At 39.4% G+C, this 23859-nt stretch overlaps 1 protein-coding gene across 1 annotated transcript in view; it reads right to left on the bottom strand.

Moving 5' to 3' along the window:
- The window catches only part of PLXDC2 (plexin domain containing 2), a 280684-nt gene that overhangs the window by 153589 nt on the left and 103236 nt on the right, over nt 1-23859 (bottom strand). Inside the window, exon 2 of the mRNA XM_069776624.1 lies at nt 2367-2578. Within this exon, the coding sequence (XP_069632725.1) occupies nt 2367-2578 (212 nt within the window). The remainder of the gene's footprint in view (nt 1-2366; nt 2579-23859) is intronic.

The following is a 23859-nucleotide window of genomic DNA, read 5'->3' as shown; positions in this document are numbered from 1 at the left end:
CCTTCCCTTTTGTGCTTGGTTGCTTTTTGGTTGGTTGGTTGGTTTTGGTTTGTTGGGGTTTTTTGGGGGGGGGGGGGAGATGGTGTGTGTGTGTGTGTGTGTGTGTGCTTGGTTTGTTTTGTTTTTTTTTAAAGCTGGATAGAAAGTAAACTCATCATTATAAAGAAAAACAGAAAAGAGTATCAAGTAAAAATTAAACACATGTTCATCATTGTCAACCTTCGTGTAAAAGAAGTCTTCCATATTTGCATGGCAAGCCTACGAAATACTTCAGAGAGAAACAGTAGCTGTGATGGAGGGATGTTGTAATTCTGTAGTGTCATTAAATATGAGTGGCAGTTAGTGCTCATTCTCTGGATTTTCTTCAGCAAGAACTGCAACGCACACAGAAGAAAGGTTTAAAAAATCAATACACTCTCCAGCACTACCGATAAGCTCCCAAGCTGCAGAAGACTTTGCGACATATGGATTCTTCCACTATGAATATCTGTTGTACACTTTACCTCCTCTATAAAGCCAGGCATCAAAGTTGTTTTGTAAAATGCCTGTGTGTTGTAGTAGGGATTTACAACAGAATGTGATAATGTGTAAAACCACAACTCAAGTCATCTTACTGTCCTGGGAAGAGCTTAGAAAAAGAGAGAGCTGCGACAGAACACAAAGCCTGGATTTAATAAACTCAGTAAGGGTGATGTATTTTTGATGTTAAGACACTATAAGGCCATTAATCTTTTAGGTAAAATGGCCCTGGAAAAATACCATTCTACATATGTCCATTTGCAAGCATTCATTTTTTTCCTGAATGTTGCCATATACAAGTGTTAGAGGGGGAGCTCTGACCCCTTTTGCTTCCTAAGGGCTTAGAACTCAACTGAATGGAGACACTGCATGCGGATCTATGGGTAAGCCATGGAAAGATCAGCTACATGAACTTTCCTGTAGCCAAGACATCTTCCACTTTACCTGCTAAAATAAGAAGTAGGATCGATCTGTGTCATGCCTGAGTGAATTGCTACAAGTACAGCCAGATGGGGATTTCAGGGGGCAAAAAACAAATCATAAAATCAATATGCAATTCAAAAATATAATTTACCAACTAGCAACTTCCACGTTTATGCAAGAGGAAGCATAATTAGTACTGTGCAAACTGGGAAGCTTAAAAAACAACAAACACAAAACACACCTGTCAGAAAGCATTATTATATTTTGACTCATACTGTAGAGACACCATTGTCTCTACAGATGGGTTTTATATTGCTTTGCTTTTGTTATTGTGTAAGATAACAACCCAAAATCTGAAAGCTGTTTTGCTTGTCTGAGAGTGAACTCCTCAGAACTGAAAAACAAATAGCACTCTTGCTTTGGAAACAGAATATAAAGACTGGAAATGTTAAACATAGCTTACTCCAAGCTATATTTTATTGAAAAATAGGATGCAGATTTTATTAATAAGAAAACCCCAAACCTAATACTTAAAAAAACCCAGTAAAAATACACAAATTATAATATGAACAATTGCTATCTGTATATAAATACAAAATCAATTCAGCCAGTGTGTTTATGTAGAAACACTAAGATAAAGTAGCAGAATAGCAGAATTCCCACAAATCATCATAGGTGGAGATATTTTGCACCAATCAATCACAACATAACATAACATTATGGTCAATTTCTGCTCTCCCTACACTACTTGAAACTGAAAGCAGCTTTAAAGACAGAACTGGTGCTCACTTGGATTTATGTTACGTCCATATGAGGGCAATCTTGCAGTTAAAGATTTTTTTTAAAAAGCAGAGGTTGAACAAAACCATAAAACAGAGGGAGAATGTCCCAAGACTTCATGTAGATGGATTTGATCCATGTTATTTTTCTTTGGAAGATAAACAATCAAATAGCATGGGCAAAGAGTTTCAATGACCGACCTGATTTTTTTTCCAATTTCTCACTTCTCTAGGGCCTTTTCCCCTTGACGTCTGGATATCACTCTCTATAAAGACCAGGCAAAAATCTCACAAACTGAGGTGTTTACCCCAACTTCTAAGAAAGAATTCGATTTTATTACTACTTCTTTTTCCTGTTCTCCAGCAAGAACTGCTAGAACATGGGACTTCCTGTAACTGTTTTCCAGCAAAGAGGCGGACAAGAGATGCTCAAGAGACTATCTTCAGAAGTCAGAAAGGACAGGCTCCAGCCTCAGGAGAAAAAACTGGCTTCCATGTACTGATAGGGTCACAAATACAAAGACCATGAGGTTCTCTTCCCCTGTCAATGTTCAAGTACACTAAAAAATGAAGACATTTACTTCATTTACCCTCAATCAAAGATAACAAATGGAATAAAAAAAAATAGATGGAATGAATTTCTACCTCAATCTGGGTGGTGTTGTCATGTCCCTCTTCAAGCAGCAGGTCCGTAAAACCCCCAGGTTCAGAGGAATCCTGCCCCATGCTGGCTCTGTTGGTGTCGACTGATTTGAGAGACTCTGAGTGCCTTCTCCACCTGTGGCTGCTTACATGTGAATCCACTAGCGCATTTTCCTCCACTGCAGGGAAGCTCTGAACAACTTCATAAACCACACCTGTTTGACAAAAAAAACCAAAACAAAACAAAAAAACAAACCAACCACAAGATAATAAGTGAGTGGAACTTTGGTTTACTAATCATAATTGAAAATCTAAGAATAGTAGCTTTTTATAAAGATTTTGAACAACTCCATAGAATAGCCATTTACATCTCTGATAAAGTTTCTACAACAACAACATAAGAGTTTAGAAGAGTAGATAGCATATTATACTTCTACAAAATTCAAGAATTTGGACAAAGTTTTGTAGACTCCTCTGAACATCCTAAATGTTTTATTTTCCTGCTTATTTTATGTCTGGGAAAGGTTTTCCCTGTAACTTTTGTAACTTTGATACTTGCCTACCCATAGGCGTCACTTTGCAAAATAAAATAAATCAAAGAAAAAAACCCAGTTAATCATCTAACAAAACAAAAGCAGAAGAGGCAGAGAAACTGGTACAGACTTAGCTTTTGCTACTGATTTTATGTAGAAAGAGCTTGGAAGCCGTGCTGAAAGGCAAATATACCTTATGAGAGACATGAAATTCCCATAAACATCTGTTCCAGTGCAAAAATAAAGCTGCCCCATTGTATAAGTGATAAACACAAAGGATGCATAAAGTCTGCAGACACCCACTATATTCTCTGCGAAGGATGAGCGGTTGAGTGGTGTGGTTTACATATTCCTTTTGGACTTTATTCATGCTCATTCACAACTTTTTCATGCTAGTAAAACTATCACCAAGACAAAACCATAAATTCTTCAGTAGTTTCCAGTTTTCCCAATACAAAAGCCAATCAAAGTATTTTTTGTTAATGTACTTCAGTTAACACCATCAAGAATGGGTAGAGTAATTTTGCATACTTTGCACTAAGAACCAGATATGCTTTTCACACTGTCTTTGGGTCTAAAAGGAGAAGCAGGGGGGTGTTCCGTGTTTTTCATGTGCCAGGAAGAAGGGGATCTTGTTCAAAAACCAGAATTGTGAGGTTCCAAATGAACTCTCAGAAGAAATGGTAAAGTAAAAGAAAAATACTGAGAGAAGAGTACACTGGTAAATAAATTATTTGTGGAAATATTTCCATTGCGCCTGTTTGGCAGAAGCTTCTGAGCAAAGGAAAGCACCACTTCCAAGGTCGAAATAAGCATTGCCTATGTTGTCTAGGTACAGAAGAGACAGAAAAATAGAAAATCACCTAACAAAGGTTTAAATAAGAAGTAAGATTTTCCTGCATCATAGCAGGAACAGGTATAGGAGTCATGGATATAGGAGAATCTTCCAGACATAATACACTTTAGGCTCCATGTGATTCCATTTTTCTATCAAATTCTCCAAAATCTACCAAACTTATTTTCTAAGCCGTACAATCACTTTCAACCACAGTAAAATTAACATGAGCCGACAGTGCTTTGTCACCTAGAGAAATCAGAATTTAATAGAGGTGCAAAATCAGCAATCTCAGGCCATAATTTTCCTCAGACACCAAGTAACAGGACTTCTTTTCTTTTAATTGGTAGCTTTTTGAAACATGTTTCCTTGCATTTCTTAAAAGCCTTAGAACACTTGTCTTCAACAAATTGCCACCGCACTCCCTGTTGTATGAAACAATCAGCTGCCAGATGCAGAGGGACAGCTCAGCAGATGAGCTAACTTATTCCTCCGCTGTCCTTATCAAAATCTATTCAAAGCTGCCCTCCCTGCTTCAGCTTGGAGGCACTCACCATGCTGTTATGGGGGTAAGGGCATCAGAAAGCTGTCAGACACATCAAACTTCCCAGATACAATCACAGATAGGCACTTTCTGCCTGCTACATGCAATGCCTGAGGCTGGATCAATGGAGGCAACATTTGCCCTCCCAGAGCTGCCAAGCCTGCGGCACTAAGACACCTCAGCACCTTCTGTGGGACATGGGAAGTGTTAGATGCCTACAAACGGGGGTCCCAGGCTACAGTGCAACAAGTACATGTCTGCAAGACCCCAATCCCTTCTTCTGAAGCACCTTCCCTGGCTGCCCTTGGTGGCTCAAAACCCACATTCAGAGGGAAAGTCAATAAGCATATTTAACGCTATTTCGCTCTCCCACTGCAGCCTAGTCTTTTTATGGCCAACAATCAACATGTTGAGGCAATCATCTGAATTACCAAATAGAAAATGTGAAAGTTAGGGGAGGGTCTTAAATCCTATTCACTTCAGGTTGAGCCTCATCTGTAGAGGAAAGCTATTATACTTTGTTCTTCCACATCCTGAATAGAAATTAATGTGGTTTCTAAGCTTTAAGGTGTTGTAACATAAACTACTTTTTAAAATAATAATAATATAGTGCTGGAGAGAAGAAGGAGATAAACACTTTGGGGTATTTCCACTGGCTTGGAAATTCTACACATTTTTCTCCATAATTTTCTTTTATAGTGCAATTGCATCATGGCATCTGCAAAATTTGGCATGGGCCTTTCCCCATTAGAGAAGCCTTTGAGGTCATCAGTGCACAACTTTTATCCTGTTTGAACTGTTTCAATTATGTGATTTTTCTCTTGAAACACAGAAAACATGTTTACTGCCATTAAACTGATAAATATTGTTTTACAAGTACAAGCTATACTGACATAAGGAAGCTGTATAATCATCTAACTGTATTCAGAATGCATTATATCCTTCTAAATTTAATAGTAGCAAGAATTAAATGGATGAACTGATAATGTTTTCAGTTTAAAACTAGTCTTTGGGATTTTTTTTCACCATTATCCATGAGAGCTTCTACCAGTGTTATCACTAGACTAGTTGACTGTGCTGGACTGGCGGAGTGGGGATACTGAAGCTACAATGTGAGATAAAATCTGGATGTGTTTTCAAGGAATAAAGAGAGAAATTTGCTGGAGGCTTCCTTCTTCATTAAACCTTTTCCTTAAGCTACTGCGGATGGAGAGGGAGAGATGATAGACTTGGCCAGACCAGCTCTGATCTAGTGTGATGTCTCTGGTTTATTCTGACAGATCTCTAATGCTGAGAAAGTGACAAACCATATTTTTTTTTTAAATGAGCTGAACAGAGTGTTTTCCTTTTATGTAAATATAATTTAAATATATAAATTCTAAGATAATGGATAGATAAATTAATTTTCAAGTTCTAAATGCAGGCAGCTCATGAAGAAAAAGCATTCAGAGACCTAAAATTGCAATACTTTACAAGTTAGAACTATTTCATGTTTCTGGTTGAAATCTCTGTGTAGCTAATAAATACATAAAAGGCATTTTAGAGGAAATGTACCAAAGTATTATACAAGATCTTTTAGATCTTGGTGCTCACACCTAATTAACACTGAAGGAGAACGTGTCATTCAAATCAGTTGGAAAGCAGCCAAATGCTGTAATATCTGATTAATAATAAAATCACAATATTGGCAAATATAGATGAGTAGTAACTTGTTCAACTTCTATGAACAGAGACTCAGAACTACAATAAGCCCTCAAATGTGTTAAAATTGCAACTACAGTTCTCAACTGATATTTTTATGTGCAAACCACAGGAGTGTTATATATAGTCCTGTCACTGGCATGCAAATACCTCAGTGTGAAGGTCTGTAGAGCTGATATTGTACCGTAGTATTTTGGAAGTAGTAAAAATAGAGTACAGGTCTTTCTAATGAATATGTAATTAAGCTGGTGTTTTGGTCTGATCCTTCAGCTCTTGTCCTTGAAGTTTTCATAAAATTAGCAATGAAAATCATTATGTCTGCAGCTTCTTTCCCCCTTGGGTTAAGTTAAATTTTATGATTTCAACTCTGTGTTGAATAAAGCTAGAAAGGCAGTGGGGTTGTGTTGTGGTTTCAGCCCAGCCCGTAACAAAGCACCATGTAGCCGCTCGCTCACTCCGCGCTGCCCTGGCCACGGTGGGATGGGGAGAAAATATAAAGGCAGGCTCGTGGGTCAAGATAAAGACAGGGAGGGATCACTCACCACTTATGGTGACGGACAAAAGACAGGCTCAACTTGGGGAAGAAACTAAATCAATTTAATTTACTGCCAATCAAATCAAAACAAGGATATTGGGAAGTAAACCCAAACCTTAGAACACCTTCCCCCTACCTCTCCCTCCTTCCCAGCTCAACTCCACTCCCGGTTCTCTCTACCTCGTCCCCCCACAGCGCAGGGGAACAGGGGATGGGGGTCGGGGTCAGCTCGACACACCTGGTCTCTGCTGCTCCTTCCTCCTCAGGGGGAGGAATCCTCACCCTTCCCCTGCTCCACCGTGGGGTCCCTCCCACAGGAGACAGTCCTTCACAAACTTCTCCAACGTGAGTCCTTTTCGCAGGCTGCAGTTCCTCACAAAATTGACTGGTGTGGGTCCTTTCTGCAGGCTTCCTTTCTTCCCGAACTTCCCTGGTGTGGGTCCTATCTGCGGGCCGATCTTCAGTCACAAACTGCTCCAGCATAGGCTTTCTCTGGAGTCACGGCCATCTTGGGGAGCCTCTGCTCTACCGTTCACCTCCATAGGCTGGGGGAGGACAGCCTGCCGTCTCACCACGGGCTGCAGGGGCATCCACCTCCTCAGGCATCCCTCCTCCCTCACTGACCTCAATATCTGCAGAGGGGTTCCTCTTACATTCCAGTCCCCCTGCTCACTACCAGCTCCCCTTCCTAAACCTGTTCTCCCAGAGGCGCTACCACCGTGGCTGATGGGCTCGGCCTGGGCCAGAGGCGGGTCCGACTTGGAGCCGGGGAAGCTTCCAGCAGCTTCTCACAGGAGCCAGCCCTGCGGCCCCTCCCCCACTACCAATTAAAAAAACGCGCCACACAAAGCCATAACAGGTGGGGGTAAGGGAAACAAAACTATAAAAAGCTTTCACTGCTCTGAGATTATTTGGAGTTAATGACCGACTGTTGGCAAGTTCAGAAACTCTTGTTGCAGTTGGCCGGTTTGGCTCTTTGTAGTCAATGTGATTGATCAGAATTACCACCAAAGGCATTAAGGGAATAGAGGCATAATTCACAGAAGCTGGAAAGACCTACACAGAATATTTAGAGAGGAGACTGAGGAAGGGGAATGGGTGAAAACTGCAGACAGACAGGTGCTTCAGATTTCCTTCTGTGCAGGTTTACATGTTCACAGGAAAAAGACTTTTAAAGATTTTGGCATCTGTTGTCTAAACCACCATGTTCCCAGATAACAGCTTTTTGACTACTTTAGCTTGTATTTTGACAAGTACTAAACAAGCTTTTAAACTGCATTAAGCTAACCTGATGGAGGACACATGACCAAAACCTGTATCTTCTTGTACCTCAAGACCTGACTTCTGAGGTGGGTCTGTTAGTCTGAGGTTTTGGGCAGGAAGATGTGTATCCTGTACTACAAAACACAGAGAACTGTGTAACGCTTATGTCATTAACATAAATCAATGCTGAAAGTGGACAACAACTGAATACATAGAGAAGTTTGTCTACTTCAATATTGTGAATTACGCAAACAGCTCTTATAGATTGGAAGTACAAATTGGGCTATACAAGAAAGATTTGCTGAAAGGGAAGAAGCCGCCTGACTATGGCAGGGGCATGGGTTCTCTGCTTTGCCAAGCCTGCCCTCAAACAAAAAAGGAAAAATTCTAAGTAAATAAAACCAAAATTAAACAGCAAAGCTTGACAAGTAAGACAGCTCTGATTTAGTAGGGAAGTCTGGTCTGCATAAAGCTTTATTTAGAATGAAGATCTAGCTCTCACTTTACAACAAAAGAGAAACGTTCAGAATTTTATGGACAGCAATGTAACTAAGGGAGAAAGAAACCCTATTTTGAAACAAAAAAAGGCAAATAGGTAAAACATCCACTACTCATTCAACTGTTTCTAGGGGGTTTTTTTTGCCTTTTCCATGAGGTCAAACATTGATTCGTGGAATGTTTCAGCACATTAGAATTTCAGAATTGCATTTCTGAAAAACATGAGTTAATTACATTTCATGATTGCACATATTTAGGCCAACTCTGCAATTTGACTAATTTCACAAATGCACCATAATCAACAAGACTTTTTTGAAAGCCAAGAAATATTCACACATTGAAACCTCTATTCAACACATTGCTTGTGAGATATAGTATCATCTTTATAAATCTGCCACACCCCGAATGCCAGCAAAATCAAGTATAAAATACACAGATTTATTCATCAAGGAACTGAAAATGCCATCATACTCCTTTAACTGAAGTAACTTTCTCTGGCCCGCCTCATGAATCTTTATTTCTACTATGAGCATTTTATTAGTAAAGATGAGAAACCAGCAAATGTTGGTGGAAGATATGAATACTGGATCTGTTAAGTGGCAGACTATTCGAAACGTAAACAGCCCTTTAAAAGATTCTCCAAGTAGAGTGCTTATATACTGAATGCCCAATATCACAGCAAAATCAATCATACTTCCAGTTTAAATTATCTGTCTCTATGAACAGCTCAACACTATGGACACTTCTTTTTCTGCTGTACCTGATTCATGGGACTAGGACCAATTCCATCTTTCTGACCTTAATTTAGGAAAGAAATAACAGATATGCTTGGCTTTCAATATGTCCATGATAATAATAGGATAAATTTCTTAACAAACTTATAAATAACATGATTTATAAAAAGTATCCCACAGTGACAATTAGTACACAAAGAGCTGTGTCAATTTGGATCATGATTTTAAAAACAACAAAAGACCACACCCTGACATTTTCTTTTTAAAGCTTGGCAGAGACTGCTAAGAGAATTTTAAAATTATGTGGGGGAATGATGCTTAGGATGATCCTATTTTCACCAAACAGGGGATGAGAATTTGTGTCTCCTGCAAAGGGAGTCAGAGGTTAATGATAATAAGATACTGAATGATGGCAGATTATGATCACAGTACTGAAACTACTGCTGTTGAACTGTATGCTCAGAACAAATAATGTCAAAAATAATAACACTATCTTGATGCATATTTTTCTTGCAATTATACAATAAATAGCTACTAAGACTCATGTCCAATACAGAGTTAGTATCAGTAATAATAAGAACTATGTCAGGGAAATAACATAAATGGTAATTTCCTTACACATGCACTTTATCAACAATATGAATTCAGACTTTTCCCTTCACAACCTCTTTCTATTTAATAATTATTTTTCACCACTACAAGTGGTCCCAGAGAGCATATTACCACACTTCTAGAACTTTATCTTTGTCACGAGTATAACTGCTGCAGTTTTGTTTTTATTTTTAAAATTGTCTGACTTGCTTTCATTTTGCAATCATTTATGTAACCATACTGGTAAATTAAAATGGTATTGGTAAAGCCAGGAGTCTGAGTTCACTGGTAACAATACTGTAACTTTGATTAGCATACATCAACACCAAGGAAATATTGTCTAATTCCACCTTCACTCATACTCTCCAGCTACATAAGCACAAGAACTTAACATGCACATTGAATTTATAGAGCAATCTGATTATAGCTTTATAACGTATTATGGATTTGTTTTGCTACTCTTCCTATCAGTTCCACTCAGGGACTAGGGCCTAAGTTTATTGTTAACTGGATACACACAGAACAACAAAAAAGAGACAACTCATGCCTCAAAGAAGGCTTGCAGTCTTGAAGATACTGGGTGATAAGAGAAGGGAGAGTTTTGGTCAGTAAGCAGTGATATCAGTCATCATCAAAAACCTAACCCTTATCAAGATTTTGAAGCCATTATAGTAAGAAGGAGATTTAAAAAGGAAAAGAAAGATGTGTTATCATTTGATGTGCTTAAATTTTTTTATATGCATAGTCCAGATGGATTTAAGTTGCTTTCACAACTGAATTTTAAAAAGTGACAAGAGTCTAGGGAACGCTTATGGTAACAGAAGTGGAAGTCATATAACATTTCACACCTACTAGGCTCTCACATGTCTCATGCACATCTGCATCCCACAGGTGCAGACCTTTTGTATTACTTTTGGAACAGTAAAAACACAATTATGTTTACGCTAACAATGCAGAGTATAATCCTTTATCACAACCCTCCACTTTCTTAGAGAGGGAGAAAAAATTGCTTTGAAAGGAAACCACAGAAAATGAAGTTGGAATTGATTCTGGTTTAGCCTTTCCTTACAAAAGAAGCAGCTCTAATAGGCTTAGATACCCAGCCATGGCAAATTCAATTTGAGTACTACTCAGCATCCCTATTAAGAAAAAAACAGAAAAGCCAGAATTGTGTAGTTCTGAATTGATTTAAAACTCCACAGATACACTGTTACTGATGTGATATTTCCCAGAGCTTACAGGTGGATCAGGTCAGAGAGCTGGACCTCATGGAACGCATGAAAAAATTCAAGCCCATGCTATTAGTGCCTATCTAAACTCAGTATACAATGCACAACTGAAACAGTTTCTCCAATTGAAAAGTGGTAAAAAGTTTTCTTTCTCCTTAAGTTTTTCTTGTCTCAGCTGCTGTAACATAAGTATAGCTTCTCTTCACATAGCTTTGATCTTTGCTATACACATAACCATTTTTTAACACTGGCCTTCAACCTTTTTTTCACCTGAAGATCCCTAAAAATTTCCTAGTAGAGTTCTAGATTTAAGCCTACTCAAAGGACTACTTCCTGGTTCTTCCCTTCCTCTCCTTTCGAGCACAAAATTTGGCCTTATAGAAGGGAAGCCTGAGTCTCCTGATCTTACCTGACTAGCAGAAAAGAGATGCTTCCTTGTACATTGAACCATGGCTGGGATTCTTCCTTTTGGCCTTTTACTTTCAGCTACCCATGTTCAGCACGATTAACATCACTTCATGTTTGCACACCATACAAATAGGTTTCATATCCACATTCCCACTATTACTTCCAATAATTATTAGTAACACAGACACCCAAGTGTACCTAGATGAATACTTACCACATACTAAGTTTCCTCGTAAAGCAAAAGGAAGTGTATCTGTAATGTTCTTATGTCCCTGGCACACAACTGAAAATATTAATAATTGTATTTTCTTGTGGATTATCAAATTACAGCATCAAAAAGCAGGAAGTTAACATGTTTTAAATCATGTGGGGTTTTCTGATTAACCATCGTAGCAGTAATGTCATAATGTTAATTTATGTGTAATTTATAAATTTTCTGTCCAAACCTCACTATATCACAAAACCCTTGCTAAGCCACAAAATTATTTGTATAAAAAGCAGCAAAAAATAAAGAATTCAACAAAAAATTGTCTTGCTAAGAAAAATGGAGATCTCTTTATAATATTCTATTTATATGCAAATTCTTGCTTTTCCAACCCAGATTCAAATGTTTTCCAGAGAATACTAATACCAACCATACCTTATTTAAACACATTTGACAAAAGTTTATAAAGGCTTTTTTTCTAGTCAATAACTGGATAATAGTACGATTGCTGATGTCACTTGGTAGCTTTTATAGCTGTGTCCAATGTGTCTACCTCACAGTTCTAATTTGAAAGCATCTTACTTTTTCCTGAAGGATCTAGCAAACCTGTGCACTAGAACAACATGAGGATGCCAGCCTCGTGGTGGGTCAGCTTCTTCTCTAGATCCAGGCTTAACCAGAACGAGTGAGCAATATTCAGCTAGAAGACGTACACCACTGTGCATAGATATGTAGATGATAAAACAGAGTTAAAAACTTAGATGGACAATTTTGCAGTCATATCATTAGGACTAATTTCTGTTTCTGGGCAGCAGAGAAAAACATACAAAAATGAACTAGTCATCCATAGTTTGAACTGCAGCATACGTCTGGAACTCCTTTTGTGTGACTTGTTGAGGGAGAAGACAGCAAATATCTGGGATGTACCAAACTGTGTCAGCTTGGCTAATCTATGCTCTTGCCAGCAGTCAGTGGCAAATGCAGCTTTGGTAGAAGGGTTATCTTCAGTTTTAGCCTGAGGAAAAGCCAGAGGCCAAGACAGATGCAAGCCCATTGCTTGAAAAATGGATTAGCACAGACAGCACTAGTCTTTTTGTAGTATGCAGAGGCAAAGAGCAGCAACTCCAGGGACACCGCTCTGGCCAAGACAACATTGGTTAGCTCTCTGCAGGCCTGTCACTCACTGGTGCTGGAGCAGAGGGTAATTGGCTTCCTGGGTAGCCCTGTCAGGCTGACTTTGAGTCAGGCACAGGGATCAATGTCAGCATTCACACCAAAAGGCAACCAGGCCGGATCTGGTAGCTTAAGCAAAGAGATATGGATAGGAAAACAAATCAACACAATGGAGCTACCCATACATACATGTATATGCAACATCACCTTGCAGGCACAGATCAAAATCTGAGCAACCCAGCACAGTGGAAATAAGAGAAGAAAGGTTGCATAACACCTCATTGAGTACAACAAACACTGAGGGACACACAGACCAAGGTTTTCTTCTCCTCCCTTGTCAGGTGTGCCCAACAGACTGTAATCGCCTTGTTAACAAGTTTGCCTGCAAATAGGGACAAACTCCGAAACCGCTTACTCGCTTATAGCTTATTTCTTGCTGAGTCTGTGGCAGTGGGCTAAACTACAGTCTACACAGAGTGCCACTGCTCAGAACTCAAACCAACCTGAACACCTTCAAACAACGCAGATCATGCAACGTAGCCCTGGCACAACTGAAACATGACCCATTTCTCCTGCTGTGTCTTCAGTTGCCTCTGCCCTCCTCACAGGAGTAGAAAGGAAGTGGTTTGTGGTATTAGATGTTTCACAGAGCTCAGGATTTGGAAAACTCAAAAAATGAACAAGTAATTGCTGTTGCCCAGAAATGTGTAGCGGGGAATGCAGCAGTATCTGACATTATAAAAGCTGAAGAAAACAGCTGCATGACTTTTCTTCTGGTATGCTGGTGAAAGAGAGTTTTTTGAAGATGGGAAAGTTAAAATTTACAACTGTTTGTGGAGACATAACTTGGGGTTTCCTTCAGCTCAGTGCTAAATGCACAAACTGACTTCAGACAGAACTTAAAATTTAACCCTCTTCATTTTCATTACAGATTAAGTAAGGAAATTTTATATCTTCTTTCATTTTCTGCACATGAAGATTTCCTAGACCAACAGTGATTCAGGATTTAGAAAGATTATGCCACCTACAAGTAAACAGATAGACCATTTGTGGAATTAATCAATTCATTTAATAAAAAGGGAAGGCTTAGTGCGAGAACTCACTACACTGTGGTGTCAAGACAGAGTTTTCTAAAAATGTCCTGCAAAAACTAAAACTAGTAAATTGGCATGTTCAAACATGGAGTTGCTCCAGGGGTCATGAAAAATGAAGATGGTCTTACTGGGCTTATGCGGTAGGGTTACATGTTTAGGTCAGCAATGATTGAGAAACACATTAAATGTTAATACTTTAAAATTCTCAAGGTATTTTTTACCTGATTTTCTTGGCTTTACAGGTACAATGAATTAAGCTTACTGTGTTTTATTCTTGAGGCTTTTTCCGTAGAGATGGGAGGGTCAAAAAATGACAATGATAATTTTTTTAAAAGAAGAACTTGAAGCTTGTTTCAAAATCTCATCACCCTCAACCGGCAATTAACTGGGAACTTAAATTTCTCTATACATTTACACAGTTCTCTCATTTCTGTATCTTTTGTTCCAAAAGAATAGTACAAAACTTTAAAAAAGAAGATCTATTGCCCTCCATTTTCATCCATATGCATTAAGTAGGTATTTTCAGGACTTTTGAAAATATAATAGTGATTTTAAACAAGAGCTCCGATCTGGCCCAATGCAGTAAGTCAGTACCGTAGATATGGCCCCGTAAGACCAGCCACTAGAGAAATCAAAACCTTTCAACTTTCCAGGAACCACAAGAGAAAACTAAGTAACTATAGTAAATATATATGGCATAGCGAAGGATTCTATAAAAGGAACCAAAAATGTACTGTGAAAGCCTGTGTTACTTAATTTTTTATGGTATTTTTGCATAATAGCTCAATGGCTGCTTCACTTTTGCTATCTGTAAGATGCAGATAATGATACTGGCTATGTCTGTTAAACATATTCTGTGTTACTGATGACAAGTGCTAGATAACAGCTATGTACTATTTTATTACTGAAATGCTATTGTTTATTTCTTCCAGACTCTCTGTTACTGTGCAGGGGCAAATTATTTTCTATCTTATCAAACAAAGATTAAATTTGTCACTGAAATTAAAATAGGTCTAAATGCCTTCAGTTTCTTTTCAGGAAAAATTCTCATTTTACCTTCATCAGGAGATCTGGAGAAAAAATTCATGTTTCCAGCACACTAATGGGAAGAAATTAGAGCAGAGACTGTTAAGCTCTGGCACAAAATCTGCATTGCTAGACTTGACATGGGAAAAAAAAAAATAAAAATCATAGATTAAGGAGGAATTGTAGATGTGTATTTAGAGTCAAAGAACAGCTGCATTAAACCTATCAAGAAGCAGAGACATAAAAATAAAAATTAAGCCAGTTAGAGATATGAATGATAGAAAGACCTTCTTTGTTTGGCAGAAAATAAATAATGCATTTGAAAACTGGCAGAGGTACTGGGGAAACAGAAGAGAATATATTGCATCAATCATGAAACTTGTCAAAGCAATGAAATTATCTATCAAATGTTTAATTGGACTGCCCGATATAATGTTGAATATTACCTTTGTCTTCTCCCAAATGACAGACAAACTAGTACTGTGGATTGTGCAGATACAGGGAGTAAAGTACAGGAAGGGATGTTTTTACAGTTTTTAACTAACCAACAGGACTGGAAGGACTCAACTCTCATAAATGGGTTTTAGAATTTACAAATAAAGCATAGGTTTTCATATATATTACATTTGACACTGTTTACATGCACTTCCATCGTGCCTAAATAAAATGAGGGAACTGCATTGCTGGTATCCACTTTTAATATACAGAACCTACACGGAGCTTAGTTATTTGGATAGACATGTTCTGAGAAAAGATTGAATAAATGTGTTTTTTTTCTTTATCATACACTTTCCAATTCTGCCACAACATTCCCAAGAAAAAACATTAACAGATTTGCAGCACTCCCGCTGGGGTGGCTTTGCTAGCATGCCGTGTATGTACATTTCATCTGTGCATTGTCTTAACGAGGAGGCAAAGATGGGTACTGCCGCGCTGCAAAGCACATGGTGTTTTGAAAGCTGTGCAGGGAAGAGCCAGCTCAAATGACATCACTCCACACTTACGAAAGGACAGATTTACAACTCTCTCTGCTGTGCCTGTGCTTTTCTAAGTGGAAGATAGAACATTATGCAATGCGTGAAGATCATTACACATTGATCATCACATGAAGAGTATGTTATTTTACTTTTCAGAGGGTAAAAAAGAATAGCAGCAACACACAGAACAAGACAGTTCAGTACATTTCTTAAAAAAACACAAGTATGCTTAAGTGCTTTGGAGGGGCTTATTTTGTAAATGGAGCTGAGCTCATAGAGGCTCAGACTTGGTAGACTCAGTGACTTAGATGCATGCAAACACTGCCCAGTGCATTAAGAGAGCTGAAGGGATGTCTCTATGGAAAGAGACCTTCTTCACAAGAAGGTTTGTTTTCTTCTTCAGTAATCACTATGATACAGATCATTTATACTTCTTTTCAGCCACTTGCTCAAGCTGTTGCTCAGGTTCTTTATTATCACTGGTTAGAAGGCAAATTCAAAGAAGAGAGGGGAAAAATATCTGGAAATAAGAGTGAATATAGTGGGTTTTATTTTGGACACTGTCATCGTTTAACCCCAGCCAGCAACTAAGCACCACGCAGCCGCTCACTCACTCCCCCTCATCCAGTGGCATGGGGGAGAAAATGGGAAAAAAAAGTAAAACTCGTGGGTTGAGATAAGAACAGTTTAATAGAACAGAAAAGAAGAAACTAATAATGATAATGATAACACTAATAAAATGACAACAGTAGTAATAAAAGCATTGGAATGTACAAATGATGCGCAGGGCAATTGCTCACCACCCGCCGACCGACACCCAGCCAGTCCCCGAGCGGCGATTCCCCGCCCCCACTTCCCAGTTCCTGTACTGGATGGGACATCCTATGGTATGGAATACACTGTTGGCCAGTTTGGGTCAGGTGCCCTGGCTTGTGTCCTGTGCCAACTTCTTGTGCCCCTCCAGCTTTCTCTCTGGCTGGGTATGAGAGGCTGAAAAATCCTTGACTGTAGTCTAAACACTACTGAGCAACAACTGAAAACATCAGTGTTATCAACATTCTTCGCATACTGAACTCAAAACACAGCACTGTACCAGCTACTAGGAAGACAGTTAACTCTATCCCAGCTGAAACCAGGACAGACACAATGACATTTGAATGTTTACCTCCTCCTGGCTTACTAATCAAAGACAGGAATACTCCATGTACAGAACTATTTGGGAAAATAAGTTAGTTGAAATGTGGCCTATTTTGTTAGACAGAGACTGACATGTCTGTAAAATATACTTGAAAAATCACCAGTGTTTCTTCTCATTCTACTCACTGTAGATTTTATTCCTAACAAGCACATATTAATGCTGTCTCAACACGATATTTTTTTCTCTTTCCAAATGAAGCACAGTGCCAGCAGTCAGCTATGATTCCCCATACCCTGTCCTTGAGACTCAATGACAGTAAAGCACTAGCCAGTTGCACGGAAAGACATATTTTACAGCAGTCTTATATTTCTATGTTAAAGTATCTTGCTGCCAAGTTTTTAACCCACAGACTGGCTGACAGCCCATCCAGAGCCACAGCAGCCACAGTAAGGTTTGGAAACCGGCTCTACATCTTGAAACAGGGAACAGATTCAACAACAGCTATGCTTCGTTCAGTGTTGTAAGAGTACAATGCAAAGATTTACCTGATTCCTGGACAGAATATGACCCTAGAAATCATACTTACATTTCTCAAGAACATATTCATAGTCATTTTGGTTTTGTTCCTAATTAGCTCAATGCAGAGAAATAGCAGGGCACAAACTATGCCCCCATACCGCATATATTCACACTGTCAAACCACTTACATCTCTTGCAAGTCTCAACCTGGTGAACTTAAATGGGACTTTAACAGTCCCTAGAACTGCTCGTCTTCCACAGGGCTGTCAGTTCCACTCCACTGAGGAGTTAATCTTAAATTAATCTGTCTTCTTGCTGAATGCTGACTGCCTTCCTCAACACGTAAATCTCATTTACTCATGCAGAGAAACAGCTCAGTCACTACAGATATATCATTCCACGTCTGAGTTATAGAGGGATAAATTACCAATTCCTGGATACCTAGGTGTCCTGGACAGGCGACTGCTAAGCTTGCACAGGTCGGCTGTCCTTGTGCAGGATGTCCCACAGACCCATCCCTTCCAAACCGACTACAGTTAACAGGCCTGGTCTATGGTATTTTCTCTTCAGATAAATGTAAGGACTGGGCTATCTAGCAGCAAAGGATGCAGTCAGGCTCAGTCAGTAAAACGCTCTGGCAGAGTCCATGTCCCCACCTTACTAAGGGTTGGCTTGGCCACCTTTCTTCCCTGCCTGAGCAGCTCACTTGCTCCAGCTTTCCAGTTTTGGAAAGCATGTGCTCACTGCAACAGAACTGTCTCTCAAAACTCAGAGTAAACTCTTTTTCTTCTTAAATCAGGGCTAGTGACAGTCCCCATGGATTTTGTAAACTGTCTGTCCTGCCCCCTCTCTTCTGTTCCAATTAGTCTTCAATATTTTCTGGAACAACTTCAAAAGCAGGACCCCTTGCTAGGAGAGGGAAGACCTCCTCCAGGGTAAAGGGAGCCTTGAGCTCTCTGCCCCACTTCTGTGGAGAGTGCATAACCACTAGGACACTATGCAAATACAAGACACCAGTATTTGGGCTTAGAAGACAAACTGAGAGCTTTTCTTGTTTCTTGCAAACACCAACTGCCACTCTCAGAAGTGCATTGCACACACTGGATCCTGAAGCAATTAGATCTCTTCTTGCAGCCCTTAACTGAGCAGTTAATCCCCAGAAAGAAGCAGGATTTCAGGCACATGATGGGCATTGCTGCTTTTTGTTTTTCATTTTCAGGTAACTCCCAGGTCCACAAATGGGTGTTTGGGATTGCAATTGAAGTATTAACAGTAAGCAACTAACACAAGGCTTTAATTCCACTTAGGAATTAGAAAGCTACAAATTTGTCATGGAAACACTGAGTTTGTAGGTGCTCAAGTCCTTTATCACATTCCAACCTTAAACCTTGGGAGGAAGAGTTTGTCAAACACCAATCGGTGTTGACAGCAAATGCCCACTTCCTTCGAAGACTAAATCTGCTTCTGCAGTCCATGTATCACATCTGAGTTTTCTGGTTTCATGTCAGTCATGTGGAAGGTTCTCATAGTTTGGTGCATTTGGGCACACTGTTTGGCTCTAAATGAGCCCCCAAAACCACTGACACTTCCATGAACCAGGGCCTTTCCAAGGCCTGTTATTTAACTGAACTCTATCGCATAACTCCTAGTGGCCATTTTCCCTCTTTTCTATTAATGGTAAACCAAAAACTCACAACTTCTTGTGCCCCAAATTAATCTCCACTTCTGCCTGGTTATGCCAAAAGCTGCACATTTTCCACATAGTGTATGTTTCCCTTCACATGATTTAGCTAAGCTGTTTCTAAGCATCTGCCTAGTATCATCTGTTTGTAAAAAAGGATGAAGCATATATCACTTTTTACCTACTTCTGGAGAAGAAAAGTAATAAAAGACAGCACATTCAGCCTCCTTGTCTCACATAAATGCAGTAAGAAGGTAAAAAGCAACAGCTTATTGATTACTCCCATCAGTTTTGCTGAAGTAAGGAGACTATAAACTGTGGGAGAAAACTTTCAGTGTCATTAATACAGCTTCTCCACAGAAAACACGGGGTCATCAATAGATTGTTTTTCAGCTTAAGCTTTAAATATGAGTGATTTCACAAACACCAGCTGATACAATTTCTTTTAGGTCTGTAATACACTGGTACTCAAATATTCGCAAACTGAATCTTCCTTTTTGTTTTCTTGTGGTTTTTTTCCTTCTCCCTACATGTACATCCCACTCCTCACTGTGTGCCCTGCCCTGGACACCCCCTCCCTTCCCCCTGCAGCATATAATAACCCAGGCTGACTATTCCCTCCAATGTCCTTGGACTCCAAAGCAAGTCTCTCCCCACCCACCCTAAGTTATTCTTCCCATATCCTGAATGGAGGCTTTTATTAGAGGCTCCACCACCCAGAGCCCTGACAGCTCCATCCCACCAACTACAGACCTATACAGGGAAATCCTCGTTTTAGGTGTTTCCTCAGGTTTCCTTCCGCCTCCAATTCAGTAAATCAGCACTTTGCAGCCTTACTCTGATCATCTCCTCCCTTTTCCCCAGCTGCCTAGTCTTTCCAGATAAGGCTGTGCTCTCCCAGGAAGAGACATGGTCTCAGACCCCATGTTGCATCCCTTTTGTTTAGCCTAACTGCCAGAGAGGAGGAGGAGCATAGCAGAGGGGAAAAGGTGATGTTGCATGCAGAGATTGTCTTGTAGCCTCAGCCACAGGCTTTGGCCCCACTTGCCTGCTACCTCTTCCCAACCTTATTGACTGAAATTAGATGTTACCCTCTTCAGTGACCTGTCAGAGGAAGATAAAACAGCAGAGGGGAGAGTAAGACTGTGTGGAGCTCTGCACAGAGTCAGAAAATCGCTGCTTGATAAGCAAAATGACAAGCCTGAACTCTATTTTGCTATCAGATATTTTCCCAGTATCACAAAAGGAATCTTATTTCTGATTTTAAAATTAGGACTTTTCATATCTGAACTTAATGTCAGAAATCTGTTACATTTTGAGTGCATAGCAACCGCACTGGGCTTATTTCACACTCTTCAAAACTGTGGACAATGAACTTACATGTTTTAATTTACAGAACAGTCTATATGCATATTATAATTTGTTACTGTTCCATGAATAAATGTGACATAAATCACTAAGAAAATCACTTAGTCAAGGCAGTGGCAAATAGCAAAGTGGTTTGCATGCACATAGGGACTGGAATGAAATGGCTGTGCACATTGATCCAGTGGGATGCCTAGATGCTAGGAAAAAGTAGAAGGTATTTACTGATGATATATAGCATACAGCAACACCATAAAACTGTTAGTCACAGAGTGGGCTCATCTTACCTCTCTTCAAAAACTCAGAAGTTAGAAAAGTCAGAAAAAGACAGAATTCTAGTGTTCTTCTACTGCAAGATGCACCATATATCCAGGAAATGAGCATCTTTAAATCTCACAAAGTGATCTAGAAGCCATACATCTTGCATTACAGTGAATAGGAGTACTTGCTGTTGGTCTGCAGAGAGCTGATTAGTCACAGCATGCTGCTTCCTCTGTATTCAGCTATTAAACAACATTTAAAAAGTTAAACTCATATTAAATATTTATCTGTTATTTATTGTTCCATGTAAGCAGTTGCTGCAGTCACCACAGGAATATTATTCTGTTGCCAGAAAGAGGATAATGATCTATGCAATGGCAAATAGGCTGGGAAGTAGGCCCATGAGGCAACATCTCTTTTGAAACATGAATTTGTGAATGCTTTGTATTACCAAAACCTTTGGCCAGCATTGTTCAACATGACTGAGCATTTCACATTTTGCAAGTGCCTGACTGAAGCATCTTAAAGAGGCATAATTTTTGCAGGATGACCTATTAGCACTTTATGAATATCATTCAGTCCAGAAGTGTGTCCCCACAGACATCCACCAACTCTTGATATTCTGGTTCTTCTCATTAGTAAGCTCAGTTTCTTCCCTATATTAGCACTATCCCCACCCGGTTCAAGACTTAGAATTATAATCACTTCTTCTGGGATACATAAATGCAAGTGTGCAACCTCTTGAAGATCTAATGATTTCAGTGGAGTTGTGGATGCTCAGAGTACCTTTGATGTCAAACCACTTCTAGTATGGCATGGTGTCTGACTGGAGGTGGTAGCCTGAAACATCCAGCCATGGAAAACTGAGTTGAAATCAGCTGTAACAGACTCTCAAATTGCTGGAAACAGGTACTGCTACCTTCTCACAAATGTATATGCCTCTTACAACATCAGGTGGAGGAGGTCATCTACCCAACTTTTAAATCCTCTTGAATACTGCAGTTCTGAAGGTTCCTCTGGTTCTAGTGTTACTTGATTAGTTTTCCCCCACGTACCAAACCTTTTTTGTCCTGACTAACTTGAAACCTGGAATATTCTAGGGCATCAACACCAGCGATTTTTCCCCTTATGTATTGAAAATGTTTCAGGTAGGCTGGCTGCCTATACAATAATAACTCCTGTTTAGATGTTTTGAAACTGTTCTAAACTTCAATTTGGCATACAAGTAACCTCATTTTTCTCAACCTAGCACCCACTAACACACTGCCTGCTCTGAAATCCCATGTCATTGCTAGGAAAGTCACCACTGGATCACGATCAGGCGTCTGCATTTTCAGTGGGGTAACTATTTGTCAGGAGGAGGGCTTGCCAGAAAGGACAATGTTCAAGAACACAACATGCTCCATTAGCATAGCTCAGTCCTAGTCAAAATAGCATTTTTATTTCCTTATTTGAAATTAAAAACCCCAAAATAAAATCCAGATGTCCTGTGTTTATTTATGTATTTACATTTTTTAGAAGCAGTGATGTAGGGATGGTGACAAACAGTTTGAAAGCTCTGAGAAAAAGCCTTGATCCCAGAAGCACTGCTAAAACTGTTGTAAAACATGTTTTCTTTCTCAACCAAAATACTAAGGTTAAGAGAAAAAAAAAAAGAAAAAAAGCTAATGAACAGTATCTACTCTAACAAAAAAAAAAAAAAATTAAGTGCTTCTAAACACTTACTGTGTATTTCTACCCTGTATTGTGATTCTAACCAAATGCAGCTGCTTTCTCCCTTACTTATTGAAAAAGCAATCAGCAATGAAGTTAATTGGTGTCTGACCAAGGCTCTTACAGTAACTGATTACTTACAGATGCCAAGTCTCCAAGTGAAATTTTTGCCACCTGTTTTCAATTGCAGGATTGGCAGTTTTGTATTTCCACAGTTTACTGACCTCGTGTGGGGCTATACCATCTGTTGCTATATTCTCCATGCTCAATCACCAGTTTCCACAGGACATCAATAGCTTTATCAGGAGTTTTCTTCCTTTACACAAGGAGGCATACTAAATAATATAGCCTGGAAATATCAAAACTGTCTTCCACATCCAAAAGAAGCTGCAGATGAAACACTGATTACTTTTCTTTAGTAAGTGGTTTCATTCAGGGTGTGAATATGGTTTATTTATGTGTCAAATTAACCCTATTGAGATGTTTCCATGTATTGTGCAGGCCAACTTTCACTGCATTTTTATTTAGGTATCCATTATCTAGCATAAACATTTTGTATGGCCTGAAGTTTTTTAGGAGAGCCCATTTGATTCATGGAAACAGTGCTGTCAACATTAAATTTATGTACTAGAAAACATAAGAGTTTAATCCTTTCAAAAGGGTGATAAATACACTTGGGAAATAAACAGAGTTTGTTGGTGATAAAGAAATGAACAGAAATATGGAACAGCTCAATTTTTCCACCAATCTGCAAAGGATATGTTGCTAAACAGTTTTGCAAAACATTTTTCTATTTCAGAGTGAGACTTGTTTTCCAAAATATATCACTGATAGTAAGCATGACTCATCTACAACCTAATTCCAACATGTATTCTTATTATAATGATTACTAGATTGTATCTGTAAGAGGAGCCAGTTATGGAAAAGGACTGTTCAGTTATCCTCTCTGTAAGTTGCAGCACAAACCTCTAGGGGATGCTGTGTATATTAAATTCATACTGCATTTTTACTTTTGGACTCTTTCCACTGTAGAAGTCCCAGGTGATACCAACCCACACGGCCTATGGCGGTTGATGTTATTATTTTTGGTTGTATAATCATAATGGCTAAGTTCCTTTGCTGTTGACAAGACCCAGGATGGTAGATGCCCTGCAAACGCAGAAGAAAAAGACTGTGCCATCCTTCCTTTTGCTGCATAAAGAGTTAAGCATGCGCTAAATTAGGCTGTACTCTGAGATAACTGGAGTGTCTTCCCTCTCCTCAGGTGGCCCAGCAGTAAAGGAGGCATCAGGGCTCTGGGAGAGGGGGAGGTCTGAGATGGGTGCTCTTTCTACGGCTTTGGAGTGGGATATCAGGGGTGGAAAGGCAGGACTTCGGGCATGAAGGGCAGAGCGGGCATGGATCACAGACTATGGACAACTTGCTTAGGATGGGAGAAAGGGAGAGTGGGCTGAGAAATACTCATCTAAGAGG

The sequence above is a fragment of the Haliaeetus albicilla genome, chromosome 2, assembly GCF_947461875.1.
Source record: "Haliaeetus albicilla chromosome 2, bHalAlb1.1, whole genome shotgun sequence".
NCBI lineage: Eukaryota > Metazoa > Chordata > Aves > Accipitriformes > Accipitridae > Haliaeetus > Haliaeetus albicilla.
This window is presented reverse-complemented; position numbering and strand designations above follow the sequence as displayed.